At 52.9% G+C, this 21,339-nt stretch overlaps 2 protein-coding genes across 2 annotated transcripts in view; both read right to left on the reverse strand.

Annotated features, from left to right (window-relative positions):
* The window catches only part of KDM2A (lysine demethylase 2A), a 35,625-nt gene extending 19,290 nt beyond the window's left edge, over positions 1-16,335 (reverse strand). Inside the window, exons 1-5 of the mRNA XM_027722429.2 lie at positions 16,264-16,335; positions 15,914-15,941; positions 14,547-14,651; positions 925-1,063; positions 138-216 (exon numbers count right to left, since the gene is read on the reverse strand). Coding sequence (XP_027578230.1) covers positions 138-216; positions 925-1,063; positions 14,547-14,651; positions 15,914-15,941; positions 16,264-16,283 — 371 coding nt within the window. The 5' untranslated portion in view covers positions 16,284-16,335. The remainder of the gene's footprint in view (positions 1-137; positions 217-924; positions 1,064-14,546; positions 14,652-15,913; positions 15,942-16,263) is intronic.
* Positions 16,336-18,781: 2,446 nt separating this feature from the next.
* Positions 18,782-20,746, reverse strand: RHOD (ras homolog family member D). Its single transcript, XM_027722443.1, has 5 exons — positions 20,618-20,746; positions 19,938-20,025; positions 19,581-19,690; positions 19,033-19,167; positions 18,782-18,949 (listed from the first exon to the last, which is right to left on the reverse strand). Exons 1-5 carry the CDS (start codon positions 20,744-20,746, stop codon positions 18,782-18,784), a joined length of 630 nt encoding a protein of 209 aa, XP_027578244.1.
* Positions 20,747-21,339: the final 593 nt, after the last annotated feature.

Here is a 21,339-nt window from a genome sequence, read left to right on the forward strand (position 1 = left end):
CTCACTGCACATAAAGGACAGTGTGGACAGGACACAGTCATACCAGCTTGGCAGAGCCAGGATCAGATCCCACACAATGTGGGGAGATGAAGGAATTGGGCCAGAGTCACCCACCACTCCGTGCCCCCAACACTTACTTTATCCCCAGGCCGTCCGAGCTCCTGAAGATGAGAGGGTCCCTCAGGCCACCCCGCTGGATATACTCAACTGTGAAGTCTGGTGCAGGGAGACAAGAAGAGGGAAGGTTTAGGGGAGGCTCCTAAAGAGGATACACTGAGGTTAAAGCATCTCTGGAGATCTCTAGTCCAACCCTGCTCCCAGTAAACTGACTTCTGACTCGGATCAGGCCGTTCAGGGCAGTTGAGACTTGAGAACCTCCTCCTATCTCTGTGGTCAGCTAAAGAAAACCTTGTTCCTCACTTTTTTACACTCCTTTGGAGATCCTGGAACTCCTTTGCAGCAGTTCTGGGAGCAACATGGTGTGTGCTGCTGATAAGCCTCAGACAGGCCCCCCAGGGAAGTGGGAGTTTGCTCCAACAGGGAAAACAGCTCGGATTTTGGTCCTCAGTTTCCTAGAAAGCTCACAGCCAAGCAAGAGATGCCTTGAAGAAGTGCTCCTCCCTCCAGGAAATCCTCCCAAGCTTGTGTGATGAAAAGCCATCCCACTGAGCCGTGTGCATGGTGAAAGGAAGGGGAGAGATCCCACACAGTCCTTGAATTAAACATCTCATAGACAACATGTGGCTGCAATTACAGGTGGTGACCCAGGAGAACCCTCCCATTCCTGGTTTCCACGTGTCCCAGCCAACCTGCAACGCTGCAGATCAGCTCCCTGCTCTTTGGATGAAGCAGCTGCCATGCCATTTCCCTACACACATTCCCTGGCACCAGCCCTGCTTACTGATTAGCAGCCCCAAGACAAACCTTTGCCTTCCATGAAGACCACAAAGGTGGAGTTAAATTTGTTGGTGGACAGCTTTTCCTCGAGGTCAAATGTCCTCTTCCCTTCAATTTCATCGTCGGAGATTCCATCGTCCTCGTAACGCCGCCTCATCGTGCCACGCTGAGGGGAGAACACACCTCAGGGAGTGAGGGAAGAGTTACGGACCAGGAGGAACAACCAGAGCCTCATCCCAACCCAGCACAGCTCAGCCAGGGGCCCTGAGGGAGCCTGGACTCAAAACACACCACTGAAACATCAGATACGCTCTTCCTGCATCCACATTTGTGCAAGTTGGGCTGTATGGGAGACAGAGGATCATTCCTGATGAATTCTAACACAGAAATACAGGAGGAGGGGAGAGAGTTCAGAATAACTGAGGCAAAGAAAAAAAGAATCAGTTGCCCATTTTTACAGGTGCATCAGTATTTTGCTGCACTAGAGGTAAAGACACTTTGTGAATTTAAATGTCTGCCAGAACACCAAGTGATAAAGGAAAGGTTTACACTGGGACAAAATTCTCAAGTTTTCATGTCTGGCCAGGCCTGTACACGAAAGGTGATTTATTCCCTTGTTTGTGTGGGGAGGACTAGCAGAGGGGAAGGAACCCTTTTCTTACAAGGTCTCCTAAGTCCATCTGTGTGGGGATTCCTGACAGACATCCTCTTCTGGCATTGCTGGATCTGGAAATAATTACTGTCCCCAGCTGTTGGCCACCTGGCTAGGGAGCAGCCAAGCTCTGGCAGAACCCTGCGTGGGAATGCTCCCCAAATCCCCCCCAGATAAAAGGCAACCTGCTCTGAATTAGCCAAGCTAATTTAATCCCCCCAATTAGGGATGCTCCGTATCAAGCGTGCACACCAACTGTTGGGCCAGCAGACAGCCAGGATGGGACAGGAGGTGACACAGCTGCTGTCACATCTATGGCAGTGTCACAGCCTCAGCAACACCACTGGAACCAACCACGGACCATGAAAGAGAAAGGACTCCCTCATACACATTGCACTGCCTTAAAGAAATTCTTAAAATTAGTTAGTTTAACCAGTGCAGGAGGATGTAGGGACATTAATAAAAGGGCTTTCCACCCACCTCCAGTAACATTTAATTTTAACTGACAATTTTAAGCAGGCTGACGGGTCCACAAGGAGTTCCCCAGCCATCAAGGCAGAGCCATTTATCCGTTGTTAACACCTCATTGACTGCGCTCGGCTTTCCAACCCCCTGAACGACAAAAACGTGAACGACAGGGGCACAAACAGCTTATCTGCCAGGCAGGAACAACTTCTCCTGAATGGGGCACTTCAGAAAGATCCTTAAACAAGGGTGTGTCCCTCTCAGAGCTTGAATGCTCTGAGGATTAAACAATCAGGAAAAGGGATGGTGTTTGCTGTCCTTTGTCATAAGCCCTCCACTAAAGATGGAGAGAAAATGGGAATACTTTCTTTCCTTGATTTTAATAATACAAAGATAAAACTCTTTAATTACAGGTTTTTAGAAAGACAGAAAAACGCATTTAAAAAAAAAAAAAACCAAACAAATGGAGGTGGCATCAGCATAATTGACCTATTCCTGGGGAACACTTGGAATTGCACACTGGGCTGTGCCCACTAAAAACTGGAATTCCCAAATGCCCACTCTGCTTCTAAACTGAGACTGCCTCTTCAAAGGATATGCATCAGAGCATGAAGTTAGAGATGTAGAAGTTTTATGGCTGTGTTGTATCAAAGGATGAGTCCACCTTACAAAGCACTTTTCCTCAGAAATCACAGAATCCGTTAACCCAGCGTGGTGCTCAGCTTTAAAATGAGGGCACAGAGCAGATGTAAATCCCCTTCCAGCAGGACTATCTTTTCCCTTTTCCCAATCCCAGGCAAACCTAGGATTACAGGTCCCAGCAGGCAGCTCTCTGTCACTAACTAGAGGATATGCATAATGAGGCAAAGGACTCTGGGCTCTGTAGTCCATGGTCTCACCTGCTTTGGGATCAGGTGGGTGGTGGCTCACTGCAGGACCAGGCTGCCGCTTTACCCCAGACACTCACTTTTAGGAGGAAAAGCAGCTCTTGTCTTCACTGGGTACAAAACCTCACGAGTGGGGGAAAAGGTTTGGCACGGAATTCTGGCAAGAGGAGGCTATATCCAAATCAGTCCCTCAATAACTTATATTTGGCTCCCAGGCTGGAAATCTGCATGGTATTTCAGGGCTCCTAGTTAAGTGTACCTTAACTAGGAGCAAGGTTACATTGGGCTAACACTCAGGTAAGTCCCATTTGAGCGCAAGTCTCAGGAAACCTGGGCTGGAACACAGCTCCAGGCACAGACATGATGACCAGCCATTGTCTGTCCTTCTGGAAGTGGCACCGAGCCAGCACAGGCTCTGGATTGTGTAGAGCAGCTAATTCAACAGCAATGTGACCATGTGGCTGGGCCTGATCCCAGTACCTCTGGTGTCATAGGCGGATGCTGGAGATGCCACGAACAGGAGCTCCTGCTCCCTTCCCATCTACCCACTCCAGCTTTAGTGCCCAGTCACTCCAGTTTGGCATCTGGACCATGAGATCACTTTGTCTTGGCTAATCCTGAGCACAAACTTTGAGGACAGATCCCACTCCCACCTTCTGTGAATGTGTAGTAAATGACCTGGTCCCTCACTAACAAATCTGGAGTCTTTACGACCAAACAAATATTATGTGTCTCAGAGGAGGCCACTCCACCAGACCAGCCTGCTGTGGATTCACATTACATGAAACTACACTCCAGCTGGATCCACCCATGGATCTGTGCTGTGGGATCCGGGAACCATTCAGACTCTTTTCCCAGACCTCTTTCACAGCACAGCCTCCAAGACAAACAGGTTGGAACCTTCAACCCAAACCACTACGATAAGGCAACCACACCAAAAGTGTACACACCAGAAAACAGGCAGGAACACCTTAAACTCGAACTCCTTTGCAATGGGGAAAACAGGGATGCAAAACACAGAAGAAAGGATTGTCTCCTCCAGCCCAGCAAATTCCAAAGTCTATTGCTCTTGTCATCAGCAAAGCATCAGCCACAAAACTCCCTCAGCTCTGCCTGTTCCTGTGGGCAGGGAAGACTTTGGCCTCCTAATTGGCACAGCATGTAGGAGAGCAGGATCCCAGCCGTGGCTGAGGACCCAAACGCACAATACAAACAGCTCCCATCCCATCCTACCCAGCCGGGGCCACAGTGCTTTCATGTCATTGTTGTCTTGGAAGGGTGGGGAAAAACAATATTTCAGGGCCTGCAGAGCAGGCAGGAGGAAGGAAAGGCTTCTGTGCTTCCAAGAGTGCATTTTGAGAGAGGCAGCATCTGCAGCTTTCCCCTCCTGGAGTCTGCAGCTCCCTCACAGCACAGTTACACAAACCATGGTCCCCCAGCTCCCCAAACTGGGTCTCTGTACGAGGATGGACGTGGTCAGTGGATGCTCCAAGACCCCCTTTCCTCTCTGATGTGTTTTGATCCTCCCCTGGCACGCAGGGAATTGCTGCCTGGTTAAATAACTGGTACAGGTGACACCTGCAAAGGGCAAGAGACACTCAAAGCCACAGCAGGCTAATGACAACCTCACCTTCCCCCTGCACACACTCAGCTGTGCAAATCCTTCTGGCAGCACTGAGTTTGACCTCTTCCTGGGAAGAGCCAGCTACCTTTGTCTCACAGCCTGTGCCAGGGATGGGGCTTGGCTAAGTACCCCTTCCCAGAAGATTCAAACAGCCCTCCTAACTCTTCTTCCTGCTCCTTGGAGCAAGCCCATCCAGGCAGGTCTCACCAGAGAACGCAAGCAACTCCCAGCCCTCGGCTCTCAGACTAGGACCACTTCTTCCTGGGGGTGGCTCTGCTACTGGGAGCTCTTCCAGTGTCAACCAGTTCAGCCAGGGATGCACAACTTCCAAAAAGAAGATCAGCAGACACCCCCAAAACTGCCATCTGTAAAAGTGTCCCAGGAGAAGTTCAGCTCCAGTGAAGCAAGAGATCGAGTCAGGCCCATAACATACACGAGTGTTCAGCAGCAATATTAAAATAGCCCATTTTTTTCCAGCTTTCTGTTAGGATTCAGGCATTTTTCACCCTGCTGAGAGTTTTTCACCCTTCTTTTTACTAAGGAAGAACTGACAAGTGGTCCAAACCCTTTCTCCCTGTGTCAGGCAGGGTCAAGAAAAGGTAGTTTATTCATCCTCCAAGACCAGCCAGCCAGCAATTCCCATCTAAAACAGCTGTCCTTCACCATTCCTTTCTGGCCCTCTTGGGTGCCACTCAATTAATGTAGGAAAAAGGAAGCATGAATATTAATCCTGCTGACAGCTATCCCTTCTATTCTGATCTTTTCACCTGCAGTCTCCTTCTCCCAAGCAAAGTGCCTCACGTAGCTCCACAGTGGTACTCTTCAAAACTTCCTCGGAAACTTCTTTCCATGGAGCACAGCCCTCTCTAACAGCAAAGGAACTGACATCAGCTGAAGAGAGCCAGAAAACCTCTCTCCTGTGGATTTTTTTTGAGAGAAGAACGAGTACAAGGTCACATTTGAAAAAAAGAACAAGCCGTCCTTTCGCTGACAGAGCCTCCTGTATTTACAGACTGAAACCAACACACACCACAGTATTTTAGTCACTTCCTGTCCTGTCTGCTGCCATCCCCTCCCTCATCTCCCAACAACTTCAGGAACCTCCTCCTGCTGGGTCACAGCTCCTTCCCCCTCTTCAGGAGACCACAGCACCCTCACTTTTCCTCTCCCTATGCTTGTTGTCTTTCCAGAGCAGCTTCCCTGGTGTGAGGCCTCCCACAGCTCTCCCTTATTCCTTTAGAGAAAAAAGTTGACATGAAGAATGCAGTGAAGTTTCATCCCCATTTCCAAAATCCCTCCTTCCAGGTATTAACTTCCACCTGGTTCCCAGTATATGTATAGAACAGTGTGATTTACCAGTGCATTTCTTTTCCTCATCCCATCCCTTTATAGGTTTACTTTGCCCAAAATGCACCCAAATTGATAATAACAAGCACCAAACTGGTAATAAACCAACAAGCTCAACTCTCCTCAGTTTAGGAATTTAACTTCTCCCATATTTTTACAGCAAACAACTGTGGCTCTTGCCCAGATAAATCCAGGCCACCAACATCCAAACTTGTCTATGGGTGTTTTGATTTCGAGTGTGGCAGAGCAGCATCCAGAATTCTGCCTCTGAGAGCTTGTCCTGAGAATCTCCAGCAATTTTATACATGAGAAAGGGCTTCATTCTTCTGGAGAGGCACAAGGCAGCCTGACAGGGGGATGGACAAGCAGGCTGTGATCAGACTCAGGGTGGAGCAGGTACCAAAGCCAGAACAGACTATGCAGGGAAGATCTTCCCTTGCAAGTGCTTCCAGATACACCAAGGAGCAAGGCACCCAGATTACGACACCCAATCAGGAGTCTGCCAGGTCACTGCTTATCTTAAGCACAGGAGCTCTTTTTTTCTATATCCCTCTCCTCCAAGCCTGCACCTCCCACTTCAGCTCCGGAACTGAGCTCCAAGCTCTGGAGCATAAGCACAGCAGAGAAGCAGCAGGTTCCTCCTGTGCCTCCCCACCTCCAGGCACTTCAGTTTCTCCTCAGCTCCTCTTCCTCCTGTCACTCTTGGGGTACAAAGAGTCCTACAGAGGTAGGTCCATGTTGTTCTGTTAATATTTTGGCTCTGCAGAGCCAAACAACTGCAAGTGCCTGGGAGATGATCAGTAAAGCAGTCCTGGACTCCCTGCTCCACCAAATAGAAGGAGGCACCACTTAGGATCTGAAGAACAGGCCATAATTGCCCCAAGAACCAAACCATCACGCTTAACTCAGGTTTAACACCCCTCACCATCTCCTGTCTCTCTCAAAACCTGGAGAGCAGAACAGGTGTATCCCAGGTGGCACATCCCTGGACTCAAAGCACCAGGCCGGGAGTAAACAGGATCTACGCAGAACTGGAGCCCTTCCAGGCTTCACAGCTCCAGGAGAGATTCCTATCACGAGCAGGGCTGGCAGCGATTCAGAATGACCGGGGAGAATGCTTTGGTTTGCACTTCTGGGTTACAAAACTGAATGTACACAAGGAGTAATTGGGGAATTGGAGCAAGGTGGGGAGACAGCATGGATGGGCCTAGGAGAAGTCCAGCAGCTGCTGCTAAACCACACACTGACCAGCCAGAGCAGCAAAACCACAAGGCAGAGGAACATGCTAGATCAGAACACAGATGGGCAGGTCTGGCAACAGTCCCAAAACGGAAGCACTGCTCTTAGGGAAGGATACAGCTCCTCACTCCAGTCACCTGCAGCCCATGTCACACTCAGACACTGCCCCCACTGGCTTTCATGGCACTACTAAGCCCCCCACTGCCTACACCTACCACCAGCCAGAGCACCTGGCACCTGGACAAACCCTGCCTGGATTCCATGACAGGTTGAAGCAGCTCCTGCAGGACCATCAAACCCTCCAGCATGCTCCATTCCACGGCTGAACACTGACCCTCTGAGTGTTAAAAGCCACCCTTCGACATTCTCATTTCTCAAGGAGACTGAGAAAACCCCTTGAATTACATCCCACCACTTCCAAATCAGAAGAAATCCAAGGAAAAAAAACTTGTGTGGAGCCCTCTCCCTGCCAGGGGTCCCCAGCACATGCCCTGTACAGTTGGTTAGATGAGCACTACCAGCTCTGCTATTCCTTTTGTTTTGTGCAGTAAAGCAACAGAGTCTCCCCAGAATGGAACAAAGTAGACCAAACTTCCCCCAAAAAGGCAGGATTGAAGATTATACACATTTAGTTTGTTTTCCCACTACTGAGCCCACACAGAGAAGGAGGCAGAGACCCAGGACAGAGGACAAACAGAGCCATGAGCACTCAGAGGTGCAGCTCACCCTGCAGAAGCAGGTCAGCCCTAAGTGACTTCACTCCTCCCTGGGACAGCCAGAGCACCTCTCTGTCTCCAACACAGTGGGGGATCAGAGGATTAGCTTGGATTTTTTAATCAGGGAAAAGCTCACCCTCCAAATTTCCCAGGGTCCCAACCCAACCCTGCAGAAACCTGTTGCCAGTTCTGTCCCATCACACCGACTGAACAAGGCTGGACCACCAGAGGACTTGGATAACAAAAACACAGGAAGCTTTGAGGTTTGTACTGCAATTCCTGCTAAGCTGACACTGTTCTTTAAAGGGAACAGCAACAGGCTGCCTGAATTGCAGTTTATAGGGCTGAGGATGCTTAGGAAGAAAGAAAACAACACAGGGCCGTTGGGAAGAACACGGAAAACGCGTGAAACCAGCTACTAGGAAGGACATTTCCTCCATACTCTGTGCTGTTACACCATCCCTACACACTCTCCCTCCCCCTCTGCTCCACAAGGAGCCCAGGATTCGTCCTTTCCTTGCTCCAAATGGGGCAAAGGGGCTCAGTGACACATGGAAATATTTATGCACAGCAAATTAAAGACACTGAGGCAGTCTGACCTTAAAGGAGCATGCATTGCCAGCCCTCTCCTTTCCACTTCCAGCTGCTCCAGTTCAATCCTGAGATTACAGGGGTACATGGAAGAGCTGGGACAACTTTTATCAACTGATATTTTCTCCCAAACTCTGTCAAGATTGCCTCAAACACGACATGATTCTGCTCTCAACTCCCAACCCTGAGGACCAGCACCAACAAAAACCACAGACGATGCTCACACCCCAGAGCCTCTTCCTTGACCTAAAATGGTGTGTGGGGCAGCTTTATTAAAGCTCTTTAGTGCACAGAGTGATGGCTAAAACACGTAAAATTCATCGCCCTGCAACCCTGGGCAGATTTCAGCCCAAAAACTTCTCTGGTTCAAGTTCCTGGAACTTCCACAGGGATTCAGAACCCCTGGACATCCAGCTCGTGCTGTTTCTACAGCAACACAGATGCACAAGCATGGACACAGAGAAACAGAACGGACAGAATCCCCGTCCAACAGATTCATCTCCTCTCCCCCACCATGGATTAACAGGCCACACTTTGTCACCAGGTTTATCTCCTTGGCCCCCAAAAATCATCAGTGCCCTTGCCAAGGGAGATCTGCAGGTATCCAAAGGTGGGCAGCATGTGGAGTTCAGGCCACTGTGAAAAGGAAAGAAGAACACCAAAGTTCCTCACAGTGCCCAAAAGGCTCACCCATCATTCCCTCCTCCGGAATCAGCAACACTCTTTTATCAGCAGCAGCACCAGACATTTCAACCTCATTCCCCTCATACATTTCCAGAGGACGGGATTAGGGCAGCACCTTGTTTCTCCACCTTCTGAGCACACCACCACTTCCTTACACGTGTCATTTCTCCCCCAAACCCACCCAGGGACCTATAGATCCCTGTCTGGGTGGCTCCTGACATGATTAGGAAGGTGCTGAGTGTGCAGGGACTGCTCTCCTGACTTGTTGGTGTCACCTCCAGCTGGGATAACCCCGTGGAAATCCCCTCCTGATTACTACAGGAGACATAAATACAACTTGTTTGGTAACTCACAGGTAACTTGAAGCGCTCCTGTGCTGTCAGGCTCCTTGCTCTTAGTCAGCACTGCAGCTCCCAGGATACACTCAAGGCACAGCCAGGCTTGGGATAGTAAGAATCCAGCAGAGATATTCACCTCTTGCATCCCTTTCTGCTGACATGGAACATCCAGTTGGTTTCAGGGATATATTCTCCCATGGACCAGCACACTCATGCATCTTGCAGGATCTAAATGCTCCAAGGGATTTCTAAAGCTTTCCAAGAATAGCCTTCAGTTGCTGCTAGCTTCCACCAAAGCCCTGCACAGACCAAATCTGAACAGTCCCTAAATTATTTAGAGCTCAATTATTACACCTGGGTCATTTGCAGTGACTCATTTGTAGTGTGTCCAGTTTGAGGCATGTGGGAGAGATTAATTACTCTCCTTGCATGGGTCCTGTCTAGACTGGGAAACTGAGGTGTGTCCAGCAGACCAGCGACATTTGGCCAGACTGGGTTTCACACAGGGCACATAGCAGAGGAACTCTGAGCCCTTCCAGGCAGTGGGAGGGCGCTTGGCTTGACAGGAATTGCCAGTGTCACATTTCAAATGGAGGTGTATGATATAAAACCACCCAAATTCTCACTCAGTGCATGTGGCTTCAGTGTCTGTGGGAACAACACAGGCAGGGTCACCCCAGCACACACACGAGTCCCAAGTCAGTGGGAGCAGCCCTGGGAAAAATCAGTATCCAGCAGGACTGGCCTCTGCCAAGCACACATCTGGGGGTGACAAACACCAGCAACCTCAAGGAATCATTACCTGGCACTGAGCAGCTTTACAGGACAAACAAAAAGTCAGGCCGAACCTGATGGGATTGCTCCTTGCATCCCACTGTTGGGATAGCATGAGCCATTCGAGATGGAGCAACACAAGGAGGGCAGAAAGCTGCATCCTCCTCTTTGCCATCTTACCTGACACAAGCTCTGTCCTGCCAGCCCACAGCCTGCTCCCCCTGACCTCCCTTTCAGCTTTGAGGCCATTTATCCCTATCCTGTGGGGATAAGGGCTGGAATTTTGTAATGAGTGTCCTGCGAACATGCATGGACCTTCCTGGGCCCATGGCTTGTGTCCTGCATTGACATCACCCCATCCAGCAGAAAGGATTTGGTACCCTCAATACAAGTAAGTTGGAAAACACAAGATTCCAGCTGCTGTGACTCCGGGCATCCGTCAGAGCCAGCAGTGTCATCACTCAGGCACAGGCAGTGCACTCCTGGAGTCACTCCACAGCACACACAGCTGTGGGAGGACAAACCTCATCCTCCACACTCCCCAAGCTCCATCCCTCAGCTGATGCCTCCACGTGCTGTAAAGCCCATTTGAACTCTCTCCCAGGGGAGAGTGTGGACACCGACATGTAAGGACAGGTTTGGCAACTGCTGTTTACAGGAGAGGCCTCAGGTTTTGGCTGGTAGAGACAGGCAGAGGCCTCCTCTCAAATTTCACGTAAGGATCTGACCAGAGGGCAGGACAGTGCTAGGGCAGGACACGGACAGCCCCAAGCCATGGGAGAGACAGCTTTTCCCTCCCTGGCTCCCCTCTCACCTCCCAAATACTCCACAGCACTTGACACCAGGCAGGGCTTCTCCTCCACAAGCCCATTTCCCTTCATGGGTGCTACAACCACCTCCCACAATCAAAATAAGGGTGACACTGCACCCAGACAGGGATGGTCATTTGGGGGCAGCAGTCCAACACCCTCAGAGCTGTGGCTCTGCCCCAGAGAGCACCCACAGCCCCAAGGGAGGGTGAGGCTTCTCCTCAGGCTCTCTCCAGCAGCAAAGCCAGTTTAAGAGGTTCCTACCCCACCCTGTCTCCCCATCTCACACTTCCACTTCTCCAGCCTCGGCAGGTTTGCTGGTGGGGCAGGTAGTTCACTACCCCAGCACAGACAACAATTTGGATTAGGTGCTTCCCCACTGCCAACTTCTATCCAGGGCCACAATCCCTAATTCCCTGAGGCATCGTTCAGCTCAGGGGCATCAGCTCCTGAGGCACTGACTGAGGGAGGGAGAAAACCTCTTAAACCAGCTCTGCCACCCCAGCAATCCTAACTGGGAACCACACCCTGACATACAGACTGCTGACTTGACGGCAGCGGGGAGACCACGATGGGCAGGATCTGTCCTCTGGATAACAGCACTCTCCTGCTGTGCTCCCAAGCCGTTCCAAAGTGATCCAGCGCTGCTGCCCTTCATTCCTCACCCTGATCATTGTCACTGAAAGCCCACGGCATCACTGGTGATGTGCTAATCCCAGCCTGCAATTCACAGGGTCTTGCTACTCTTAGCTCACAGCAAAGGCCTGGCAAAGGGAGCCCTGGAGCAGGGAGATTTCCTCACACTCCAGCACCCAGGAATATGCAATGACTCCCCTGCAGAAGGACAGGCAGACGCTGTGAGGAAACACAGCACCAGGCCGACTGAACTTCTTTATTCTTGCCTTTGGGAAGTCCAGGCTCCTCGTGGGGAGCCTGGTGTGACATGGGCTGGGTGCAACCACCCAGTGACAGCCAGTGAAGACTTCCAAGTCTCCAAGAGGGACCGTGGCATTGTTAGTGCCAGGGCTGGACTGTCACTCAGGCACAGGACACAATGGAGCATTTCAGCTCCTCCATTAAGGGCCTGCAAAACACACAACTCCAGCTTGAAAAGCTGGCACCTCAGAAGAATTGCCTCGTTAGGCAGCTGAGGAGAACATTTATACAGAATGAGGAGAAAACTACTACTGCAAGTCCCATCCTCCACTACTCAGCCCGGAATCTCTGGGCGAGGAACATGGATATCCCATATCCATGTGTCCTCTCCACCCTCATACAGCATCACCCACCGCCTGTATGAGCCTCACCAGGACACGGCTTCTCCCACAGTTTTTTTTGAATGGGTGCAAGGCATCCTCCTAGTGATATCCCTGCATCCTGAGAAACTCACCCAGGCCTTTATAATCCTGGGAGTCATGGATACAGAGCCTGAACTTGGGAGCAAGCACAAGTTAGAACAGTTCAACCCACCTAATCTGTCATTGCGCCACAGGGGGATGTGTGAACTGGCAGAGAATTCTTGTAGGAGTGAGACTACACCCGGAGCAGAGGTGAATTTCTCCTCCAAACCCAGATCTTTCCCTAACATTGACAAATTCATTCAGAAAACAGGCACGCGTCAGATTTTTGTTGAACCAGAGGAAGGCAACAGGACTGCAAACTAAATAAAATAACATAAAACATTCAAGATTTCCTCTATTTCCTGATGGAAATCAGTCAGGAAAAAGATGCTGTTGCTGTGATTACCTGACACACCAGAAAACAAACTTTTTTTGCCATCTCAGGCCATCAAAACATGCAATTAATTCAGCTCCTTCACCACTATAAACTATTCTAGTCCAGGCTGTCTGGCTACTTAGATTATTTTTCTTAAATATATATTTTTTTTTGCTGTCACACACACACTGAACCCCAGTCATACACAGCTGATAGCAGCAGAAACACTGTACTAACCAACTACCTGCTTCCCTACCTGGAACTTTTAATTTAGGCCTACTAAAACCAGCTCCCAAGTCCAAGGCATACACAGGATATTCAAATAAGTCATATTCAGCACTTTTGCCTTCCTTGATAATTCAAATCATGCTTTACAGAAGAAAAATAATCATCTTTTAAAGGCACTTCAACAAGGGAGCGTCACCAACACAGCGAGAGCACGGAATGAGCTGGAAGTTTCCAGGAAAAGCAAGGCATGAGGTAAAGCTGTCCCACCACACAGGGGTCATGCCTCCTCCTCTGGGCCACAGGCCAGCACAGAGAACACACACACAAGTCCAGGTGAGCCTCATGCTCTGCTTGCTGCACGTGTGCCTTCCCAAACCCCTTAAGCACCGAGCTCATCAGTGTACAGGCATTTATCCAGCTTAGCACATTCTGCTGGAGCCCAGCCCACCTGCACCAGGACATCAACTCTCACTGATTTTTATTTGACAGATTAGAAGCATTTTTAAACCAGTAAATCCATGGCTGATAGCCCCCTTCACCTGTTGTGTCTTTATCCAGAGGTTTTGGGTTAGTCCTGGGTCGTTCCCCAGTCAAACCAGCACCTTGAGTTGTGTCCTGCACACTTGTGGGAACCAGTGTGCCAGGATGAGGGAGGAGGTGGGATTGCTGCTGTTGCCAAGTTAAAACATCCACCAAAACACTTGGGAGCTCTCCACCACCCTTTCCATGGCCAGCACCCAGAACTGAGGGCAAAGCTTAACGCCAAATACCACATGGCCTCACACCAAATGAGTCCAGAGTATTAAAGGATAAGGATTTACCTTTATGGGCAGCACCTTGAAGGTGAGAGAACAGGTAGTGCTGTGACTCAGAGAGCAACACCATCACAGAGCTGCCACTTGCCCTTCCCAGGGGTTTACAACCGCCTCAAAACCGTGTGGGAGACACAGCAGCTTTCCTGGGATCTCTGAGAATATCATCTCAAACTCTCAGAGCAGCTGCTCCCAAGCTGTTCCCAGTCACAGCCCAGTTCCCAGACCATGCAGTCCCCCCGAACAGCAGCACGAACACCAGACAAGCCAGAGCTCCTGACAGGGCCTAACTGGGACCTGACTGCTGGAATAGCTCCCTCCAAAAGAACACAATGAGAGAAGACACAGGCACAAGAAAACCAGCTTCAGGCTGAAGTTTTCTCACATTTCACAGCACACTCAAACCAAGGCCCACAGAACAGTCACACGCAGTGTTTCAACTCATCTCCTTGTTCCAGACACACACACAAAACCTGTTGTGACAAACTACACTGACACTTCTTTCATGTCCCTATCCCAAAGCTCCTTACTCAGCCTCCAACCCTCCTCCCCTCTTCCAGAGCCCAGCAGCCAAATTCCCTTCAACCTTGGTGACACAAAAGAACCCACAAAGCCACTGCCAGGCAAGCTCACCCCTCTGGGCAGGCTGCAGCCATCCACCAAAAGCCTGTTTGGGTTGTTCGACCCTCCTGCCAGGAAAAGCCTTCTCCTCCTCCAGTTCCAACAGAACCAAGACCAGAATAGGATTGTTTAGGGCCAATACTGACCAGTCTTTGGCTGTAACGGATCCGCTCTTCCTCAGGCTCCATCTCTGACTCCTCTGAAGAGAGCGAAAAGGACACGCCAGGACTGCTGTCTTCGTCCTCTTCCTCCTTGGAAGCCAGAGGGAAACAGTGAAGCAGGACATGGAGACACAGGACACCTACACCCCCCACCTCCCTGCTCTTTTTGGGACTGACCCCACAACCCTGTGCAGCGCTAAGAGAACACAGTGGCTGAGCCCACCTCAACTTTTAAGGTTCCCATTCTAATTTAGGCACGACCCAGTAAATGACTTCACCAGCTGCTCTGTAATGTGACAGGACCTGCAAGTCTCTCATCGGGAAAAGGCCTTTGCTCCACTCTACCACCAGCCCAAACAGCAGCTCCGTTGGCCCACAGTGGGATAAGAGACAGGGAAGGTGCTGTCAAACCCTCAGTGGCAGTCAGGGAGCAGCCTGGCTTCCCCAAAATAATGCATTAGAGAATCAACTCCTCCAAACAACACAACCACTGTCCTCGGGATCTCCTCTACCGTGTCATTTGGGAGAAGCTACACCAGCACAGAACATCTCTCATGAGCAGGGAAGGCACATACATACAGCACCCAAGCAGGGAAGCACTCAGGGATCTAACTCCTGACTTGAGGAGACCCAAATGCTTGGATCTCCAAATGTGCCACCTGGTGACATCGCACACCAACCTGGGAAAACCTCCCGAGGCGTCAGATGGCATCTACACTCTTTTTTTTTTTTTTTAAGGGACAGGATGGAACCAAAGCCCGGGTGTATCGAAGCTCTTAATCCCCAGGACTATGCCTAAGCCAGACCTTCAGGGGAAAGGGTCGGGGAAAGGGGGTCGGGGAAGGGGATCTGCCACCCCGTGTAACGTTACAGAACCGCTACCACCACGTAGAGAAAACTTGCTCCCTCCTGCACCTCCCCGATCCTCGGGTTTGACAGCAGATCATCCCCAGTCCCGCCAACACCTTCCCCACCCCTGCCTCCCTTCGAGCCCCGGGACCAGGACTCCCGGCTCGGCCGAGGGAGGCAGTTTCCCCGCACTTGCTGAACTCTGTTTATAAACAACCGGACAGCTGGGAGTGCAGCGCGCCCGCCCCGCCGCGGGGCGCGGGGGAGACCCCCGACCCTCCAGGCGCCCCCGGCCCGGCCCCGCCGGGGCAGGACGAACGGCGGGGGGCAGGGAGGGTCCCCGGGGAGCTGTCAGCCGGCACCCGCCGCCCCCTCCCCAACTTCCCGGCGCGGCCTCCGGGGGCCCGACTCTGGGAGACCCGCCCGCCCCCGCTCCCGCCCGGCCCCGCGCCCGCGCCCCGCGCCCGCCCCGGGAGGCGGCCGGTGACCCCCGCGGTGCTCACCAGGTCTCTCCTGCGCCTTTGTCCTCTTCTGCCGCCGGCACGGGGGGGGGAACAGAACACACGGAGGAGGGGGGAACCCCCCGGGTCAGCAGCGATCGCGCCCCGCGCTCGTCGCCCTCCCCGGCCCCGCCGCCCCCGGCGCGGGCAGCGGGCGCTGACAGCGCCGCCGGCCGCCCCCCGCCGCCGCGGGCCGCGTCCCCCCTCCGCCAGCGCCACCGCCGCCGCCGCCACCGCACCTCGCCCCGCCGCCGGGTGCCGGAGCCCCGCCGCGCCGCCCCGCCCCGGCCCGCCCGCCCCGCGCCCCCCCGGCGCCGCCGCCCCCCGGCCGGGACGCGAGTCCCCCTCCTCACACAGGAGCCGCCGCCGCCATTTTGAACCCGTCAGAGCCTCACATACACACCGACGCCGCGCGCACGCGCCGCACGCACAGCGGCCCCCCCTGCTGCCGGCCCCCCCCCGCGCGCATGCGCTGCGCGCCCCCACGGCCCCGCCCCGCCTCGCGCGTGCGCGCTTCCGCGGTGGCCACGCCCCGTCTCCGATTGCCGCGCCCCCTTTCCCGGGTGGCCACGCCCCCGGTGGCCACGCCTCTGGCGGGGGAGCCGGAGGGGGAGGGGCCCGCAGGGAAGGGACGGTGGGATTTTGGCGGGGGGAGGGGGTCGTGGCCCATCACACCCTGCTCGTGGGGTCCCTCGGTGTCCGCACACCCGTGCACACCTGTATGGGGGTCTGCGTGCAGAGATGCGGGCACATATGTGTATCTACATGTAACTGCATACAACTACGTACAGCTATACACGTACATATCTGCATACAATCTACGTACAACTGCTTAGATATAGGCTAAAGATACTAAGAATATAGTTATAAAATATATATAGTTATATATATAATATGTATAGTTATAAGCTAACAATATACAGTTATATGTATGGTTATAATCATATATATAATAAATATAGTTATGTAGATAGATATACACTACATGTATATAGGTATAGTTACATATATATATAGTTATAAACTATGTATATTAACTATATATGGTTATAGCTATAGTTATATATATATAGTTATAACTAGAGTTGTATATAGTAATAGATATATAGTTATATATATAGTTATAAGCTAACAATATGCAGTTATACATTCAGTTACAGTTATATATAATAAATATAGTTATATGGATAGTTATAAAGTAACTACATGTAGGGGTAATATATATAGTATATATATATCTAATATATATACTATATATATTTTATAACTATATTACATAGTTATAAACTATATATATTAATTATATATAGTTATATATAGTTATAACTATATATAGTTAATATATATAGTTAGAAGCTAACAATATACACTTGTAGTTATATATACAGTTATATACATAATATAGTTATAAACTATATACATAATATAGTTATAACTATATTATAGTTATAGTTGCATGTACTATATATATAAACCATATGTTAACTATATATACTTATAACTATTTATAGTTACTTATAAACTAACTCTAGCCCAACAATATAGTTATAAACTATATATAGTTCTAATTATATATATATGTAGTTACAAACTATATACAGTTCTAGTTATATATATAATAAATATAGGTATACAAAGAGTTTAAAAGTAACTACATAGACATATAGTTACAAGTGTAATATATATATTTATAAACTTAACTATAATATATTTACAAATAGAAAATATATAAAATGCAGGCATGTAAACACAGACAGTGCAGGTGCAGCACACACATGTGCACACATGTATAACACATACACACACGTGTACATGTTTATATACGTGCAGCACACACCTGTACACACCTGTACACACATTCACACTCGCCCCAGCCCAAAATCAGCAGGTAACCCCTTTTCAGAGGCCACCCATCCATCCCAGATCCATGGTGGGACCCCATTTCCCCATCTCCCACCCTGTGTCCTTGTCTCCCACTCCATGTCCCAAATGTCCCCATGTCTCTGGAGCACACCCCGTGTCCCCAATGCCCACTCCGTGCCCCCAGTGCCTGCCCCATATTCCTGACACCCACCCCGTGTTCCCGTCACCCACCCCGTGTTCCTGTCTCCCATCCCGTGTCCCGACGCCCAGGCCATGCCAGGGCTGCTTCTGCCGAAGGGACCGTGTCACGCTGACAGCTGACAAGTGTTGTGTCACTTTAATGGCAGAAGTGTCCCGCGGTCACCACCCGGTGTCACTCCCCGCGCTGGCCTGCCAGGGGGAAGGGGAATCCCCCACATCAGTTCTCTGCTCCCAGAACCTGGCTGGCGAGGATGCTTGGATGCTGGGATTTCTAACGGGACTGGGACAGGACGCTGGGATTCCTGGTTGGACAGGGACAGGACGCTGGGATCCATGGTGGGACAGGGACAGGACATGGGGATCCCTGGTGGGAGAGGGATGGGATGATGAAATCCCCAGTGGGACAGAGACAGGATGCTGGGATCCAAGTGGGACAGGACACTGGGATCTGCGGTGGGACAGGACACTGGAATCCCTGCTGGGACAGGGACAGGACACTGGGATCCCAGGTGGAACAGGATGCAGAGATCCCTAAAGAGGGTGCTGGGATCCCTGCTGGGACAGGACACGGGGATTCCTGCTGGGACAAGACACTGAGATCCAGGTGGGGCAGTTTCTTCATGCCAGGGGGATGCTTTCCTGCCGGCACCCCATGGTGACAGGCAGTGCCAGCCCCGGGACAGGAGGGTGGCCACGGTGGCGGCGGAATTCCGGAGGAGTCAGCAGAGGAGGCAGCAGCCGGGAGCCGCGGTGTGGTCGGAGCTGGGGACAGCGGCAGATCCCAGGGGTCGTGTGGTGCCGGAGGGCTCAGAGGAGCACGCAGCCCCTCCAGGCTCTCCTCCCGCGCTGTCTCCGGCGGGTGGCACTCATGGCAGCACTGCTGGCTGCCACAAAGATGTTCCCGACGTTCTCCTGGTACCTGGCCGAGCACTCCATGTAGGACACGGCACGGACCTGCCGGGCCATGGCCTCTCCCTGCGGGGAGACACAGAGTCAGATCCCCCAGAGGACCCCGGGTGCCCCACTGCCCCCCCACCCCGTCGGAGGGTGGCAGTCACCTGCTGGCGGGAAACGGGTTCCATCCGCCCATCCCGCAGCTTCCGCAGCGTCCCCTCGTCCTGCCGCAGGTCCGTCTTGCAGCCCACGAGCAGCACCGGGACCCCCTTGCAGAAGTGATTCACCTCCGGGTACCACTGCAGCGGGGACATGTCACCCAGGGATGGGGACAGGGGATGGGCACAGAGAGGAACATGTCACCCAGGGATGGGGAAACAGGATGGGCATAAAGTGGGACATGTCACCCAGGGATAGGCACAGGGGTGGGCACAGAGGGGAATATGTCAGCCAGGGATAGGGGACAGGGCCAGAGGGGGACATGTCACCCAGGGATGAGGACACAGGACTAGTGTGGAGGGGAGCAGGTGATCTAGGGATGGGGACAGGGGATAGGCACAGAGCGGGACATCTCATGCAGGGATGGGGACACAGGATGACCACAGAGGGGGGCATCTCACCCAGGGACAGGCACAGGGGACGGTCACAGAGGGGACATGTCACACAGGGATAGGGACAGGCAGCAGCCCCAGCGGCCCCCGTGATGTGTCACCTTTGTTAGGATGTTGTCAAAGCTGTTGGGGTCGGTGACATCAAAGCAAATGAGGACAACGCTGGCATCTGAGTAGGACAGCGGGCGAAGCCTGTCATAGTCTTCCTGTCCTGCCGGACCGAGGAGCGGACCATTATACACCAGTTCCTTACTGGACTGGGTCCCCCCTCCTCCGCCGTGGTCCCTCCCCCGAGGCTGGGACCACGGGAGTGACATCTTCTGTTAACCCCTCCTCTCCCACGGTCATTGCATGGGGACACCCCATCCAAGGCACGACCCAGGGGTGTGGGACACAACAAAACACCTGGATGGGAGAGTGAGGGGCACAACTGCCTGCCCTGTCCCGTCCTGTCCCACCTGCTGTGTCCCAGAGGTGGATCGTCACGGGCTTTCCGGCAACCTGCAGGGACGCCGTGTACTTCTCGAACACGGTGGGGACGTAGACCTGGCAGAAGACAGGGAGGGTGTGAGACAGGTCCTACAGGCAGCGGTGGGGGGCATCCCGTGGGGACAGGGCAGGGCACGAGGAGGTAGCCGGGAGAGGGAAACAGGGGTCAGGAGATGGTGGTGCCTCACCGGTGCAGGGCGCCGGCGGGGGGGGGACTGTCCTTGTCCCCCATCCCAGGGCACTACTGAACCTCATGCATGTCCCGGTGGGACACGGGGATCCAGACAGACATTCTGGGGTCTCGGTAGCTGCCCCCCCCTCCACACATTCCCCAGGTCCCGTCGGTGCCCTCACTGAGGGACAAACTCTGCTCCCTATCCCGTGACCCCCCAGGTGAGGCAGAGGTGCCCACTCACCCACCAAGGGGGGGCTGCCGCAGACCCCCATCAGCCCCAGGCTGGGCCACCCCTTCCCCAGTCCCCTGCCATCCCCATGTCCCACTGCAAACGTCCCCGCTGCTGCCACCGCGTCCCTCTCATCCCGCGTCCACCACCCTCTGCCCCTGTCGCCGCTCTCGCAGGGGGACAGTCCCCCTCCCCCCACCAGTGTGTCCCGCCGGGGCTGGGACAGGGCACAGGGAGCCCAGTACCTTGGGGAAGTCCCCTCTGGCGAAGGCCACCAGCAGCGACGTCTTCCCGCAGCCCCCGTCCCCCACGACGACAGCCTTGACCTCGGTTTCGGGGGGTCCTGGGCTCTGCCCCCCGCGCTCCGGCTGCATGGGGGTGTCCAGTGAGGCCGTGGAGCCTGCCTGGCCTCGGCGGAGACAGGGATGGGGACGGGGCGGTGGGAAGCACCCGCCCGGTCCAGGGTGCGGCCGTCACCTCACCCGCCCGTCGGGCCCGCCCGCGGCGCCGCTCGGGGCTGGGGCCGTGGAGGTGACAGCGGCAGGGACACGCGTGTGGGTGTCCCCGCGCACCTCGCATGACCTTCACCCGGCAGGAGGGGCACACGCTTCCCACCTCCACGTCCCTCCTGCGTGTGCAACTCCCCCTCACACACCTGCCTGTGCACACACGTGGCTGCCTCTTGCACACGCAGGGACACGTGTGACCCCATCCTACACGTGCAGCCCCTGTGCTGGCCCAGCTCCTCCTCGCACGTTCCGTGCAGGCTCTCTTGCACACTCGTGCTTGCACACCCTGCATTCCTGTGCCTGTGTGTGCAAACACACTTGTGTGCCCTCCCCAACACCCCATTCCCACCCCGAGCCTGGGTTTTATTGCCCCGAGCATCCACAGGAGACAAAGTCCAGGGGTGGAGGGAGGCACGAGGGGGGGTGACTCACTGCTACGTCCCTGCCACCAGTGCCAC

Source organism: Pipra filicauda, unplaced genomic scaffold, assembly GCF_003945595.2.
Source record: "Pipra filicauda isolate LSUMZ 115617 unplaced genomic scaffold, ASM394559v2 scaffold45_size4122338_pilon, whole genome shotgun sequence".
NCBI classification, from domain to species: domain Eukaryota; kingdom Metazoa; phylum Chordata; class Aves; order Passeriformes; family Pipridae; genus Pipra; species Pipra filicauda.

Excerpts from the sequence above, each read along its gene's own strand:
- RHOD (XM_027722443.1), bottom strand. The coding sequence starts at position 20,746 with ATGCAGCCGGAGCGCGGGGGGCAGAGCCCAGGACCCCCCGAAACCGAG. Across the intron at positions 19,168-19,580 it reads TTGACAACATCCTAACAAAG|TGGTACCCGGAGGTGAATCA; the intron begins GTGACACATCAC and ends TCCCCGCTGCAG. Across the intron at positions 18,950-19,032 it reads AACCCGTTTCCCGCCAGCAG|GGAGAGGCCATGGCCCGGCA; the intron begins GTGACTGCCACC and ends GTCTCCCCGCAG.